This window comes from Mus caroli, unplaced genomic scaffold, assembly GCF_978045245.1.
Source record: "Mus caroli unplaced genomic scaffold, Mus_caroli_1 scaffold_8, whole genome shotgun sequence".
Taxonomy (NCBI): Eukaryota; Metazoa; Chordata; class Mammalia; order Rodentia; family Muridae; genus Mus; species Mus caroli.
The window spans coordinates 46,011,706-46,027,729 of record NW_028227263.1 but is presented as its reverse complement, the minus strand read 5'-3'; the positions used below and the strand labels follow the sequence as shown (position 1 = coordinate 46,027,729).

Below are 16,024 nucleotides of genomic sequence, written 5' to 3'. Positions count from 1 at the left end.
TCATGTATGTGAAAGCTTGGCTAATAGGAAATAGCACTATTAGAAGGTGTGGCCTTGTTGGAGGAAGTGTGTCACTGAGGGGCAAGCTTTGAGGTCTTATAAGTCTGCTTGGTGTGGCACACAACTCCTTCTGCTGCCTGTGAATCAAGATATAGAACTCTCAGCTCCTTCTCCAGTACCATGTCTGCCTGCATGCAGCCATGTCCCACCCTGGCAATAGTGGACTAAACCTCTGAAACTGTAGAAACTGTAAGCCAGCCCCAATGAAATGTTTTCCTTTATAAGACTTGCCGTGGTCATGGCGTCTCTTCACAGCAGTAGAAACTAACTGAAACATCATTTGTACTTGCTGACCTTCAGTATCCCATTTGTAAATGGGTGTAAAGCATTGTTGCCAGCTTGAAATGAGATGAAACTACAGAAACACTCTGTTGGAACAGTACAGCAAAGCACACACATTCGAGAGGCGCTAAGCACAGTGAGAGTAACAGGACTGAGAAATTAACTATAGCAGAAAAGGGCTAGTGTGATGCCTGGTGGTTCCCATTTAGTGTTTGAGCTAGAAATACTTATTATATTTTTAACTGTAAAGGAAAAATATGTAATAACACCTAAAATATTTATCCTGGCCCTCTACAAAATGTGTCGGTCAAGCCTCTTGCAACAGTATAGAGCCAGTAAGATTCTGAAGAGGAACTGATGGAGATACATTGTGCCATGAGTATACACAACATTACCACTAGCATCCTTCACAATGGCATTCCATTAGACCTACACATGCAAATAGTGTTAACTACACAAATCCAGCTACATTTGGAGTCCTTTATAAAAACTTACCATCCCAGCACTCAGGATACAGAGGCAGGTGGATATCTATGAGTTTGTGGCCAGCCTGGTCTACAGAGTGAGTTCCAGGATGTCCAGGGCTACACAGAGAAACCCTGTCTTGAAAAACCAAACAACAATAACAAAAATTAAATAAATAAAAAATTTATTATCCATATTAGGCTTTGATTCTTTCTAGCTCATCTGTCTGCTGACGTCATGTCATAGAGCTGCCTTCACTTTGCTTCAGTTTTTAAAATCTCCTTGAATTTCAGTATTCCTGTTTCATGATGGTATAGATATAACATTTGACAGTAACTTTTTTTAAATGTAACATTTTAATTTTTTAAAGGAATTATTTATTTATCTTATGTATTATGAGTACATTGCAGCTCATAATGACATACCATAGAGGGCATCAGATCCCATTACAGATGGTTGTAAGCCACCATGTGGTTGCTGGAAATTGAACTCAGGACCTCTGGAAGAGCAGTCAGTGCTCTTAACCTCAGAGCCATCTCTCCAGCTTCCCTGACAGTAACATTTTGCCCATATACTACTCATTAGACATATATTCTCTTCCATAATGAAACATACCTACTCCCATTTTTTTTTAAATTTCTTGTTTCCTTTTCTCCCTTCATACACATAGAAACATTACATTTTCTTTGCATATACACACTCAAATATGACATAAAAGTAGAAGCAGGGCTGTTTTAGAAGACGAAGGGGTTTAGTTAGTAGGTGGAGGATGGGAGCAGGCGACAGTGGGGGACACTGGCTAACGCACAGAATTCTCTGGGATTCAGATGTTATCCTGAGGGGTCTGGGGATGGCACAGTGGTTAGTGCATGCTGTGCACGTATGAGGGCTGAGTTCAGGTCTAAAAGAACCCATGTAAGGCTGGGCTTGGTAGGTCATGGCTGCAGTCATAGTGGTCCTAAAAGATGGAAGGTATAGCCAGGAGAATCCTTAAAAGCTCATGCGCCAAAATAGCAGCAAACTGGGGCCAGCACTGTCAGGAAGAACAAGTGCTATCCCCAAGAGCTTACCCCAGGAATACAGAGCCGCTTCAGTGTTAACAAAGTAGCCAGTATAATCAGACATCATTCATGCTGTTCTAGTCAGTAAACAGCACTTGAAACACACTTGAAGCACCACAGTAAATCTTCAGAGAATCTCCAGAGCTAACACACTAGACCATGGCCTTTGTCTAGAATGTCTAGGAAACCATCGTGAGTGGATGGTAGCAGCTCGCAGTGAGGAGGGCGTAGCAGCAAAAGGATAGCGTGAGGTTTTGGGGATGATGGAACTGTTCCCTGCCATGATTGTGGTAGTTACATATATGTGCACATATGTGAAAAGTCGTTAAACTACACTTATAAAACTGGTGTTTTACTATAGGAAATGAAAATAATCATGGCCCCAGATGTAGCACCAGAGAGTGGCTATCACTGTGCCTCACACTGGGCTATGCTGGGCAACTGGATGCGTGTCCTGACCAAGTCACTGGTCTATTCCAGCTCATTCCTGCCACATGAGAACGGGAATTCAGCATTGCTGGATCTTCTAATTTTTTTCAAGAAAAGCCAGAGATATCAATTTTTGTAAGAAATGTAATTTTCGAAGCATTGCTTAGTCATTTTTAAATGCTATGTTGCCCAGCATAATTCTGAAAATTGGACATTAGATACCACAGATATAAGTAGAAAACTGTAGGCAACTTAGTACCAAAAAGACCCTGAGTCATTGCTAGAAGGCAGATGAGCATCCTTATCATGACTCTGGTGTGCATGGGAGACGCAGATGGTGTATTTATGGTGTATGTGGACGGTGTGGGCTTCAGAAGAGAGTGGTATATTTAGAGGGTTGAGTGTGTTAGTTCCCTATCCTGACAGATGAAAACTGTTTGCTTTGGAGAAAACTTTGGGAACATTTTAAGACATTTTAAGGGAGGAATCTCCAGTTTAAAAAGCAAAATAGTTTGCCTAACATGGGAAATCTGGTTGGGCATATACCATGTGCTTAGCATGCTTGAGGACCCAGGTTCAGCTCCCAGCATGAGAGACAGGCAAGCAGACAGGGACAGGCAGTGACTCACTAATGACACTGGCAGAGATGAACAGAGTGAACATCACCAGGGAGGGGTGAGATGGGCAGAGTGGGGATAGAGATGAGTGAGGGGTATGTGAGAGACAGAGAAGCAGGAGTAAGGGGTGGGGTGGGGTGGGGTGGGGTGGGAGTCAAGCACAGGGGCACCCAACCAGTTACTGCTTCGTCTTTCTAATGCATCCAAAGTTAGATGTTTCTCCTTAGTCTGTATTGTTTTATTTACCTCAGCCTCATCTGGTCCTTTGAGCTGAGTCTTTTGTGTTGTGCTCCAGGAAGCCATTCCTTGCCTCTTCCCTGTCTTCCCAGTGTTCCCAGATCACCTAGTGCACATTCTTACCTGAGCAGTAATGTTTGGGTTTCAGATTATATAAATCCCCACTGTAAGGTCCATAACCTTCTGGACAGAGGATTTTAGTCATTGCTCTGTCCCAGGCAGTTAGCATAGAGCTGGTATCAATAAACAGTGATCGATGAGTTAGGCCAGCCCTAAGTCTGATTGCAAGATGCTAAGGAAAATTCAAGGTTTTTCTCTGAGCCTTTGTCCACTATCCAGTGTCACAGCAGGCTTATGAGTTGGTCGATACTACGTCTCCTTAGGGAAAAGCAACCCCACTGGCCAATCCACAAGTTCAAGTCCAGGGCAGGGATACCTTTATTCCCCATGCCTCCTATGCTTCTACAATGCAGCGGTGTCCTTAGCAAGTGATGTACAGTAAGAGAGCACCCTAACAGTTACATTTGGACAGCCAGCATTGTGGGGGGCATAATTCCATGGTCACAGCCACAGTATTCATCACACTGCATTCCCGGTGTTTGTCTTTGTAGGAAAGTTTTGATGAATGTATTTGAAGGATGCTGTATTTCTTGGTTCAAGGCCAGTGTTCTCAGTAAGATGTAGGTTTGATTTTTATGGGTTGGCAGTTTCTCCACACAAAATATTTATTGACCTTTCCAGGGATATCTGAAAAACTAATTTTTCCCTTTTTTGTGTTGTGTCATTTATTATTTAATTATCTGTGACTGGTTAAACCATTTCTCCTGTTTCTGTCATGAAAATTAAACTTTTCAGTAATGTTATTTTCTTACTTTCATACCTCTGAGGTATATTCTTTAATTTTGTTTCACTTCCTGTTGTTTTTCTCCGTTGGCTTTTCAGGGGACTGAAGAACTATTTTTTAGATTGTTTGTTTGTTTGTTTTGAGACAGAGTTTCTCTGTGTAGCCCTGGCTGTCCTGGAACTCACTCTGTAGACCAGACTGGCCTCGAACTCAGATATCTGCCAGCCTCTGCCTCCTAAGTGCTAGGATTAAAGGCATGTGCCACCACTGCCCGGTTTTGTTTTGTTTTTTATTGTTGGGAGGGGCGGGGTGAGAGGGCAAGAGAGCAAATGCGCAAGCACACATACCACAGCATGTATGTGAAGATCAGAAGACAGCTGCTGAGAGCCATTGAGTCAGTTCTCTTCTTCTACTGTACATAGGTTCCAGGGATTGAACTTTGGTCTCAAGGCCTGCTCCGCCAGTGCCTTTACTACTAAGCCATCTTACTGGTCTGGTACCTTTGAGGAAGGTTTTATTCCCCTTCCCTTCTCCCTCTTGCTCTGGCCCCTGCTCGCTCTGGCCTCCCAGGTTGTTTTCTCATTATAGATGGTTGTGAGCCACCGTGTGGTTGCTGGGATTTGAACTCATAACCTCTGGAAGAGCAGTCAGTGCTCTTAACCGCTGAGCCATCTTTCCAGCCCCTGAAGAACATTTTTAATAGTGTACTTGAACTCACAGGAATGGAGTTCTAAGGGAGCTTTGTCTTTTCTTTTGAGACAGGTCTTGCTTCATTGCCCCCAAGTCCTAGACTCTAAGGATCTTCCTGCATTGGCCCCCACAAAGCTGGACTACAAGCTTATCTCAGACAACAGAAACTTAGTTTCTCCTTAGTGTTTTTTATCTTTACCTCCAGCAGCACAGTAGGGACTTTTTTGTGGCAAGAAACAAACAGCAAGAATGCAAGCAAACACTGTCATTTCTTTATCAGAACCTCAGGCATGTTGGACATGAATGCCATATCTATGGCACTGTGCTACTCAATCTGTAGGAAACTAGAGAAGATGGTTCATGCCTTCAAGGGATGCATAATCTGTCAGTGTGGTGAGTGAAAGATGGAAAGTGGGCATTACTAGGTGTGTACCACCACATATGGCCTCTGATTATTTTTTTCCCTTATTCTTGTACTTAAGATAATGTACACTTCTGGCAGAGTCGTGTCATCACTGAAGTGTGTCTCAATGAGGGACACAGCACCTTGCTGGCCTGGAGGGAAGTATTCAGTAGTAAATCGTGTCTGTATTGGTGGGCAGATAGAGAGTGAGGAGAAACAGGACAAAGGCAGTGGTCTTGACATCATTACCCAGACATAAAGAATCACACTGAAGGCATATAGTAGTGAATAGAGAGTGCTCAGAGGAAACCAGAGGCAGGTGGCCTGTAGTCAGAGGGATGAAGGAGTCCCGGAAGCCTGGTGAGAAAGGATTCTGAGGTGGGCAGAAGTGAGACCTAGTCTTGTGAGGAATGCTATCAGACAGGAAAATCTTTGTTTTTACTTTTTTTGTTTGTTTGTTTGTTTTTGTATTTTGTTTTCTGTTTTTTCAAGACAGGGTTTCTCTGTGTAGCCCTAGCTGTCCTGGAACTCACTCTGTAGACCAGGCTGGCCTTGAACTCAGAAATCCACCTCCCTCTGCCTCCCAAGTGCTGGGATTAAAGGTGTGCGCCACCACCGCCAGGCCAGACAGGGAAATCTTTCAGTTAGTTACTGGAAGCTGAAGAAAATTTGTTTTGTTTCATTCTCTTTCAGGTCTCGCTTGCCCTGGAGCCTCTGTCAGAAACTTATGACAGCTACAAACCTCTTCCTGCCACTGAAGTGACAAAAAAGGTGCTTTTATCTGAGCGAGAACTCAGAGAGAATACTGAATCCAGCAACACCCAATCTATGATCCCATCAAGGTCTTGTAGGGGACCTGCCATCAAAATCGATGGGAAAGAATTAGCAGGCCACAGCAGCAGGTCAACCACGCCAAGGTAATGATCTCAGCTCCAAGTCTCCATGCCTGCCACTCCCACAGTTCTCATTCTGTGTCATCTGTGGGAGAATGAAAAGCTGAAGATAGAAGCACAGCCACTCTCTCAGCAGATAGCTTTTAAGTTCCCACTAGCTGGTTACCAGGAACCGGCACAGAGTGAACTAGACACAGCTCCTGGGACTCAGGGAGAATACATGCTTAGCATGCCCCAGTTGCAGCAGTCACAAAACCACCATTTTAAAGGACTGCTCACAGTCCAGTAGAGAAGCCAATGTACACATGTGACTAAAAGGTTTGCTGAGGGGAAAAAGGGAAAGGGAATTATTTTGTGAAACAAAATGAAGTATGAGAAACAGATATTTATCTTAAGTAATTACTTGTAAAGAAAGCATTTGCATTGTATCAGAGTCTATATAGACACACACATACACATTCCATTTCCCTGTGTGCTTGTGTCTATTTTGTATCACTTAAGGAACAACCCACAACTGTGATGAAGATTGTTTTTATAAGAAAATTAAAAGCAAATACACAAAATCACACTGCAGAAGAAGCCACCTGTGCCAAAGCCCCAGCTTCAGTGCCCTCGCTGATCCCCCAAGTATTCCCGAGACAGGGTGTAAGCTGCTGCTGACATTGTTTCTTTCTAACAGGGGAAAGGACCACTTGTACTTTGCAGAGAACTCCGATGCAGTACAGGGTTCTTTGTGTGGACTAGAGCAGCACCTTAATCAAGGGGCGGATGTAGAGACTATGACCCTGAGGGGCAAAGCCCCACAGAAGCAGCTGTCCCTCCTGAGCAGCTCTGAGTTTCAGCCACAAATTAGTACAGTCGCCAAGAGTCACAGTGACTCATGCATCCTGTCTTCAAACACCCCCCCTGCAAAGGACCTTCTTTCAGGTATGTGTCTGTCACCTAAGACTAGGCTGCATTTATTGGGGTTGCTCTGCTTGTTAGCCAGGCCACAAAGGGAAGCAAGACTTCCCTATGAACTAAATAGCCAAATAAAAGTGTGAGACTTGGTGTCATCCAGGGACTCGTGTAAAGGCAACTCTACTAAACTGCTAAGTGATGACTGCTTGGATGTTTTTACTTTAAATAAGAAATTGGCAGTGGTGCGTGTTTGTGGGCTACAGTAAGATGTTTCGGGATGTGTATACAGTAGGTAGCGATCATATCACCTGACACGAGTCATCTCAGGCATTTATCATCTGTGTTAGGAATGTTTCAAATGTCCTTTATGGTGCTAGTAAGGTGGCTCAGTTTCTTCCGCCAAGCCTTGCTGACCTGAGTTTGATCCCTGTGACCCACATGAGTTAAAGAGAGGCTTGACTCCTACAAGTTGTCCTCTGACCTCCACACGCGTTCAGGTGATATGCTCCTCCTACCCACTGCAGGCGCACACGCTCAGACACACGGGCACTGATGTAATTTTAAAAACAAAATGTTCTTTACCAACTATTTTGCTACACTCTTTTGTCAACTGCAGTTATCCTATGATGCTACAGAACACTAGATGTTACTCCCTATCACCTTGTGCCTGCCGGTTTTCCCCTCCCTACCCTCCATGTATGATAACCTCTCCTGTATCGTCTGATTAGGGATCAACTTTCAAACTTCCACAAATAAACGAGAAGATAGGACATTTGTCTTTCTGTGCTTATTTCCCTTGAAGTCTCCAGAAACTTGTTATTCACCCATGTGCACCTGATAATGTGTAAATAGATCCTTACTTTACAAGTTTGGATATGAGGGCAAAGCTCTTCTTACAATTTTAGTCTTTATCTGTCCCCAGATGACTTAAGGCAACTAGGGTGGTACCAAATTCATCTGCTATTCTTCATGAGGACATTCAGTGCTGCAGGTGATCTTATTGCTTAAAACCGGAGTTAAATTCTATTGTAGTTTTGCAGTACTGAAGAATCCCACAGAAGTAGCAGAGAAACGAGTTGCTCCTGTGTATGCTACTTTTCTCAGTACTGTGACCAAGTGACAGGAAGGTTGACTTTGGATTATGGTTTGAGAAAGAATATTATTGATCCTGGCAGGGAAGGCATGAGCCAGCTGGCCATACTGGGTCCTGTGTCAGGACATAGAGAGAGGACAGGAAGTGGGGCCTAGGCTAGAGAAGCTCAAGGCTGCCCTGGTGGTCCGCTTTGTCCAGCAGGGTTTCGTTGCCAAGCTCTACAACCTTGTAAAACAGTGCCCCCAGCTGGGAACCCAGAGTTGAAGCCCATGAGCAAGCCTGTGGAAGGCATGTTCATTGGAGCCCCGTAGAAAGCCCATGGGAGCAGCACATGGGACCTTGGGTCAGGAGATGGTGTGCAGCTAGCTACCTTTGTTATTTCTGTGACAGCGGGAGCACGGCAGGAATGTGTGTTACTCCCACTAATACAGTCTGAAGGAGATGTCTTATAAATAACAACTTAGATACATATTTTACATGATTAGGGACATGTGGTCTTACATTTTTACCGATGGGAATCTGGCCCATGGTCTTCTGCATACGTACACACTACCACTAGGTTATGTTGTTTATATCTTTCATTTGAAGTGTCTTAGGAATCTGTTTTTTAAAGATATACTCTAGGGTTAGGTTTTCAGTGGGTAAAACACTTCCCATGAAAGCCAGGAGACCCAGGTTCAATTCCTGGAGCCCACATTAAGGTCGAAGGAGAGAACTAACTACTGAGAGTTTTCCTCTGACCTCTGCATGTACACATACACCACATACATACAAAATAAGAAATGCATTATGTGTGTGTGTGTGTCTGTGTGTACACAAAGATTGTAAGCCATTAATTTTAGTCTTTTAATTTAAAGTGTCCATTTATAAGGAAAAAAATTATCCATTACACTTGGCACCTGATCATCTTGTACCTGAACTCTTTTGTGTGGACTTATGTACTAGACTTTGAAGAAAGCATTTGTTTGTTCATTAGTTTATATAGCAACTACAAAATGTTTGGCACTCTTCTGTAAGTCACAGATGTAGCAGTTTTAAGTTTTCCTTTAAAAAGATAAACTAAGCCAGGCAGTGGTAGCACACGCCTTTAATCCCAGCACTTGGGAGGCAGAGACAGGCGGATTTCTGAGTTCGAGGCCAGCCTGGTCTACAGAGTGAGTTCCAGGACAGCCAGGGCTACACAGAGAAATCCTGTCTCGAAAAAATAAAAATAAACAAACAAAAAAGACAAACTAGATAAATATATATGTTAGATGGTGGTAATAACAGTGGAGGCAAATTAAGCAAGGAAGATGACAGGAGAAGATACTAGTTTTGCAGAAGTTGGCAAAGTAAGGCCTCCTTAAGAAAATAGCAAAGTTGGGAGTGGTAGGTAGCACAGGCCTTTAATCTCAGCACTCAGGAGGCAAAGGCAGTCAGATCTCTGTAAGCTCAAAGCCATCCTGATCTACAAAGCAAGTCCAGGACAGCCAAGGTTACGCAGCAGAGAAACCCTGTCTCAGAAAGAGAAGGGGAGGAGAGGAGGGAGGGAAGCGAGTGATCTGAAGAGGATCGGAAGCACAGCTTAGTGGTAGGATGTCTGCCCTGCACGTCTGCCATGCCCCACATACGTCACAGAGAGGAAAAAGGCATGGGAGTTCCTTCTAAGGAAGTTATCGTACAAGAGCTACCAAGAGGAGTTAACCTGAAGGCAACAACAGCTCCCGCTCACGAAGCATCACTAAGCATATACTCTCCTTGCCAAGTATTTTAGGTGCAGAATTTTATCAATAAAACCACATGTGTTAGAGATGATTAGCCTCAGTTAAAATTTCCCTTTCACGTGTATTTGTGCTCGTAAGTGCAGGCACATGTATGCTGTGGCACATGTGTGAAGGTGAGAAAATAACTTGTAAGAGTTGGTTCTGTCCTCCAACCATGTAGGTTCTGAGGCTCAGACTCAGAGTGATAGCACAGCAAGCACCCTTCTTGAAATGTCACAGTGGCAAATCTGAGAAATTAAATAGCAACTGTGAGACTCGGAAGCAGGTAGAATATGCAGTGTGACCAACCTTAGATAAAGGGGAGGGGTGATTCGGGTCCAGCCTAGAAAAGAATGGATTAAAATTTCATCACACTACTCAGAATAATGCACAAATTAAACTTGGAATACATCGTTTCTATTTAATGTTTTTGACTGAAATTTCAGAAAGTGAGACCATAGACAAAAGGATGCTTGCAGTACAAATGTCATATGTGTGACTCGGGCAGGGTACTTATCATCTCGGAGGGATGTGGCAAGGTAGTGAGAGTGACATCTGCCTGGCGCATGGCAAGGACTTGTAAGTGCCCTTTGCTAGTGCTGCTGCTACCTAAGGGATGGGGTGACTTCTACTTGTCAAAAAATCTGAAACTGTGGGTTCATTTCAGTTTCCCATCATCCTGCTATGGGAACTTAACTGAGTCGTGGGCTTCATTTTAGCATCCTCGTTCATGAAAATACAAATTTAGACTAGATCGTTACAGGTATGACTGCTTTCCACAAGTTTGGCTAACATAGTTGTCAGTGTTTCTTGGTTAAGAGTATTAAAAGTCTTATAGATAAGAGAATAAGGTATCTGGTTATAAAAATGAATCATTGCCACCATTAAGCCCATTATGTACAGACAGCAGTTGGGAGACAACAACTCCCACAGTAAGGTCAGTCTCTGTGGGAAAGAGTGTTTGTTTACTCCTTGGTGTAACATCTCTAAACACAAGGCAGACACCAAGCAAACACTGTTGTTAAGTGAACATCCTCAAGGAGTTGCCAGACTAATGGGAGAACAGATGCAGAGGCCACTGCACAGCTGCCCTGAGGAGGACAAGTACTGGGTATTGAAACCCTTCCTGCTGGAGTTCAGATGTTTGCATTTTCTGTTTTTCCTGTCTTCAGCTCTGTTAGAACAAGGCAATAAGCTGCGGAATGCCATGTTGATTTCTGCAATGAACTCCAACCCAGATACTAGTATGCTGCTTGACAAAGTCCCTCCTCCTATGACAGAAGCTGTTCCCAGATCGTCAGCACTGTAAGTGAGGGACATGCACAGTCCCTGCAGCGAACTTCCTGAGCTGTTGACTTGCCTCCTTTTCTGTTGTTCTGCATGGAATAATTTCGGAAACCTTCAGCAAATAATTCTTAGTGTGCCTGGCCTACAGTAGAAGGCTAACCTAACTTCAGAATCTGACACCTAGCTCTGATGTGTGCTAAATATATGAATGGATAAATTCTTCACACTCTAACTAGAATGCCTGTGTATAAAATGAAGATTTCCCCCCTCCCTTCGTAAATGAAATAGGATTCTGATGTTGGGAAGAACGTTCCAAACTGTAATGTTTTATATACACTTAAGGCAGGGAAGTCTAAAAATGCTAAATTTTCTAAGTCAGACTAGTGCCTTCTACTCTTTCTTAGCTTGGTTAGGATTTAAATTTTTCCTGTTAGCCATTTGTGACAGTATTTTCCCACACCTTGGTACCAGGAACTCATCTGAGAATCACTTGAAAGGCCACAGTGCAGACCACCTTCTCCCCTTGGCTGACGCCGGAGCTATACAGCTGCTGCTGGGCAGGTAAGTGTCCTTTCTAGCTTCTTTCATTAAAGCTTCTTCCTGGTCATTGAGTACATTGTTAGCAATACTTCCTTGGCCTCGCGCCTTTCTGGGTCCTTAAACTAGGACTATTTACCAATTAAACAAAAAGCCAGTGGGTAGCCTTTTCTTTGGGCTAAGCCAGTGGATAGCCTGGTTTTTGGGCTTTCTTTACAAAATGGCTCCCAATCCAGCTTTCTGTTCTTGTCTCCCCGCTCTTCTCATTCATATTAATGTGGTGTGATGGATTTTAATTAGAGTCAAGTTGAAATGTGATGTTTGTTACTTAGCATTGAGGCCGTAGGCAGTTATCTCAGCTACAGAAGCACCAAAAGAACTTGAAAACTTTGTAAAACTGCAGTGAGGATAAGAAATGATGTAATGTAAAGGAGTTAGCACGGTGCTAGCACATAGCAGTTTGACTATTGGTAGCTACGGTTGTGAATATTATTAGCATGTGCACTGAAACCAGACTCACTTGTATTGTCAGTTGAATAACTACTATAAACATTACTGTCTTGGAGAGATGAAAAGCAATGTGTTATACATATAGTAGAAACATGTGTTTAAGAATGTACACTTGCAGCCGGGCGTGGTGGCGCACGCCTTTAATCCCAGCACTCAGGAGGCAGAGGCAGGCGGATTTCTGAGTTCGAGGCCAGCCTGGTCTACAAAGTGAGTGCCAGGACAGCCAGGGCTAGACAGACAAACCCTGTCTCGAAAAAAACCAAAAAAAAAAAAAAAAAGAATGTACACTTGCCGCTGGGCGTTGGTGGCGCACACCTTTAATCCCAGCACTTGGGAAGCAGAGGCAAGCAGATTTCTGAGTTCGAGGCCAGCCTAGTCTAAAGAGTGAGTTCCAGGACAGCCAAGACTACACAGAGAAACCCTGTCTTGAAAAAAACCAAAAAACAACAAAAAAAAAAGAATACACATTTGCCAAGACCTGATGGTGCATTGCACACCTTTAATTCCAGCACTCAGGAGGCAGAGGCAGGCAGATCTCTGAATTCAAGGCCAGCCTGATCTATAAAAGTGAGTTCTAGGACAGCCAGGGCTACACAGAGAAACCCTGTTGGGAGAGGGAATACACACTTTTGGTTTGGGGTGCTTGTTTGTTTGGTTTTTGGTGTTTTGAGACAGGGTTTCTCTGTATAATCCTGGCTGTCCAGAAGAGGGCCGTGAGTAAAGCCCAGCCCCTGTGACTACTCTCCTGTGTGTCATAATGACAAATCTAAGTCCCCTTGGCTGTAAGGCAGCAATTGCAAGATGCCTCGGATCTGAGCCTGAAATTCTGTAACCCCAACTTGCCTGTGGGACATTGAAATGCAGTCATTCAGTAAACACTGGGACAGCAGAGCTGATGTTCAGGAAAGGATGGAAAGAGAGTATCTGTTAGCTCCACAGCAGTAACTGAAAGCTGGGGCAGTGCAAGGTCACCCAGGAAGTGCACAGCAGAGGAACGATAAGAACAGCCATACTCCACGTCCATTCACTGTTAAACCACAGTATGATAGTGGTCAAAGAGTAAAAGAGGCCGGAAATCAAAGAACTGGAAAGGAGATGAGAGCAGTGAAAGTGTCAGTAAATCTGAGTGAGGTTAGAAGGCAGAGGACGAGGGTAATTGACCAGCCATGCTGATGAGACGGAGCTGTCTCCTGCAGTCTCCGCAGCAACTACCATGACGTGTTGTCTGAATTCACAGAGTAATCTCTTGGTAATGTTGACTATTGTCATAGTTCTGCCGCTTCCCCCAAGAAGTAGGAGGGCATTCCCTGCTGCTGAAGACTCGATAGACGATAGACATGATCTGTAGAGGCCCTGGATTCATGGTGTCAAGCCCAGCTGAGGGTAGATAGAGGTGAGCAGCTCACTGAAGGAAAGGAAACGGAGATAAAATACACCCTTGGGATAAAGACCCATCCCTCTAGCCTCAAGCCCCCTTTTTCTAAGCACACTGACAATCACGTTACCCCTCAGGCAGGTCTGGTCAAGACAAGGAGGTTAAGATCCACAGACTAAAATTTACTTAACAAGATGATCCAGCTCTGCCCAGTTCTAATTAAGCCACCAGTTACCAAGGTCCTCCTGACTGCTGGCCTGTGTATTGAGCTTCGTCAGCATGCAGGGCCTGGATTTGAAGACATGAGGATGCCTCCAACATCTACACAAAAAATGAGAGTCAGGAGGATATTTACAAGAGAAAAAGGAGGAGAAAAAAAATCCCAAAAAACTTAACAAAAAGAATGAAATTAGAAAATATCAAGTAAAGTTTAAAATTGGGAACATTTTCAAAAGAGTCAATATCTAGATAATTGAAATTCCAGAAATATATGTTAGGAAAAATAAAGGGATCATGGCTGAGAGTGGGCCACAATTGTCTTATTAAGAAACACAGGCAAAATTCAATACTATAATAAATCGTAAACAGATAAGTTAATTCAAAAAATAATTGCAAAACTGAAAAATATGGAGGACTACATACTGAATAGTAGAGATCTTTACATTTGTGTGCAGAATAGATGGCATAGCAAACAGCTATGGTGGACAGCATAGACCCTCACTCCTTAATGAAGATGGGCTGGAGAAATGGCTAAGCAGTCAAAAGCACTTGCTACCGTTGTAACCTGGGTTGCTTCCAGCACCCACATGGTAGGTCACAGCCCACCTTAACGCAGGTTCCAGAAGATAAGATTCCCTCTTCTGACCTCCATAGACATGTACTACATCAAACACAAACCTGCAGTCAAACACTTACACATTATTTAACTTAAAAAGCCATTATAGGCCGGGTGTGGTGGGGCACGCCTTTAATCCCAGCACTCAGGAGGCAGAGGCAGGCAGATTTCTGAGTTCGAGGCCAGCCTGGTCTACAAAGTGAGTTCCAGGACAGCCAGGGTTATACAGAGAAACCCTGTCTCGAAAAACTAAAAAAAAAAAAAAAAAAGCCATTATATAGGAAAATACCAAGAATCCTTTTTAAAAAGAGCAGTTGTAAAGTTCAAAGCTAGCAAGACAGCTCAGCAGATAAAGGCTCTTCCCCAGCCTGACAGACTGAGTTCTCTCCTTGGAGCCCACGTGGTAGGAGAGTATCCACTCCTACAGGTTGTCTGCAGCTGCATGTACATGCTCTCACACACACACACAGAGGTCTCTAAAGATTAAAATTAACAAGGTTTTGAAGTAATATAGAAACATTGTCTTATTTGAAGGTGATGATTGTGCAGATTTCTTTAGACATGAAAGAAAAACAGTGGTGGCTTAAAAGGGAAGCTGAGGGATGGTAAGTACTAAGTTGGGTCAGCACACAGGATTTAATATTACTGCTTTAGTCATAAATGTTCATTAGATTATTAAGTTCAATATTAAGCTACTGTAAGAGAAAGAAAAATAAAATAAAGTATTCATTAAAATGTTGAATTTATAGTTATTTATATACTTACCTCCTTAGTTTATAAACTCCTTGTAAATGTTTTATTCATTTTTCTATCCAATATAAAACTAACCATGTCATAATAATTCCGAAGTACATGTGTTCACTTAATTGAAGAAGGTGTTTTTGTAAATTAGCCATTTTTTTTTTTACAAAAACATCTGCTTTACAAAATGATAGGTGCCATTTTTTTCCTGCCTGTCAGAGCACAGACAGCACAGGAGCCCAGCTGGACCTAGGTTAACCATCTCTATGGCAACCAGACACACAATGGCCAACAGCCACTTGCTGCATGAGAGCACAGTGCGAGTCAGTAGTGGGGTTTGAGTACTAGTTGACGTCATCCTAAGAGAGAGGAAATAGAGTTGGAAAATGTCACCCAGTAGTCAGTTTAGAGTGCATTCCTAGCATACGTTCTTTCACATTTAGAATGTTAGGAAGCTTTGCCAGAGACAGAGAGACAGGAGCTCTGCTGCTGAACCTTCTGTTAAGTCCTTGACTTTGTTTTTCCTGTCTCCAGTGCTGAATTATCCCAAGGTCATTTCTGGAATGGATTAGGCTCTCCTCCAGATTCTCCGTCTCCTGGGAGTGATGAGTATTGCAGCAGTGACCTGAATGATCCTCAGTATGACCAGAGTCTGCTGGAGAACTTGTTTTACACAGTGCCTGTAAGTCATTGAATCTGAAGCTCTACAAGTGGAGAACACAGCACTCAGTAGCCAGGCCTTACACTTGCAGGAAGCTATCATTTTACATATAACGTATTTAGTAATAATTATAACTGAGGAAGAAAGTATTATTGTTTTATGATAAAGAGACGGGCCTAGAAGGCACAAGTCTTTTGTTCCAAGGATATGTAGCAAGTGTCAGAGCCAGAATCAGATTCAGAGTCCCCTGCATCCAGAGCCTGTGTTCCAGTATATCCCAGGCTTCCTCAGAGCACTTCTAAGAAACAGCTAGTACAGGCATGCCTTGGAGCCCACTTGGTATCTATACAGAAGAGTCCAGA

At 43.3% G+C, this 16,024-nt stretch overlaps 1 protein-coding gene across 3 annotated transcripts in view; it reads left to right on the top strand.

Annotated features, from left to right (window-relative positions):
* The window catches only part of C2cd3 (C2 domain containing 3 centriole elongation regulator), a 105,725-nt gene that overhangs the window by 17,787 nt on the left and 71,914 nt on the right, over positions 1-16,024 (top strand). For all 3 annotated transcript variants that reach the window (XM_021165953.3, XM_021165954.3, XM_029479229.2), the window contains exons 4-8: positions 5,782-6,005; positions 6,661-6,908; positions 10,889-11,021; positions 11,475-11,564; positions 15,536-15,683. In XM_021165953.3, the coding sequence (XP_021021612.1) occupies positions 5,782-6,005; positions 6,661-6,908; positions 10,889-11,021; positions 11,475-11,564; positions 15,536-15,683 (843 nt within the window). The remainder of the gene's footprint in view (positions 1-5,781; positions 6,006-6,660; positions 6,909-10,888; positions 11,022-11,474; positions 11,565-15,535; positions 15,684-16,024) is intronic.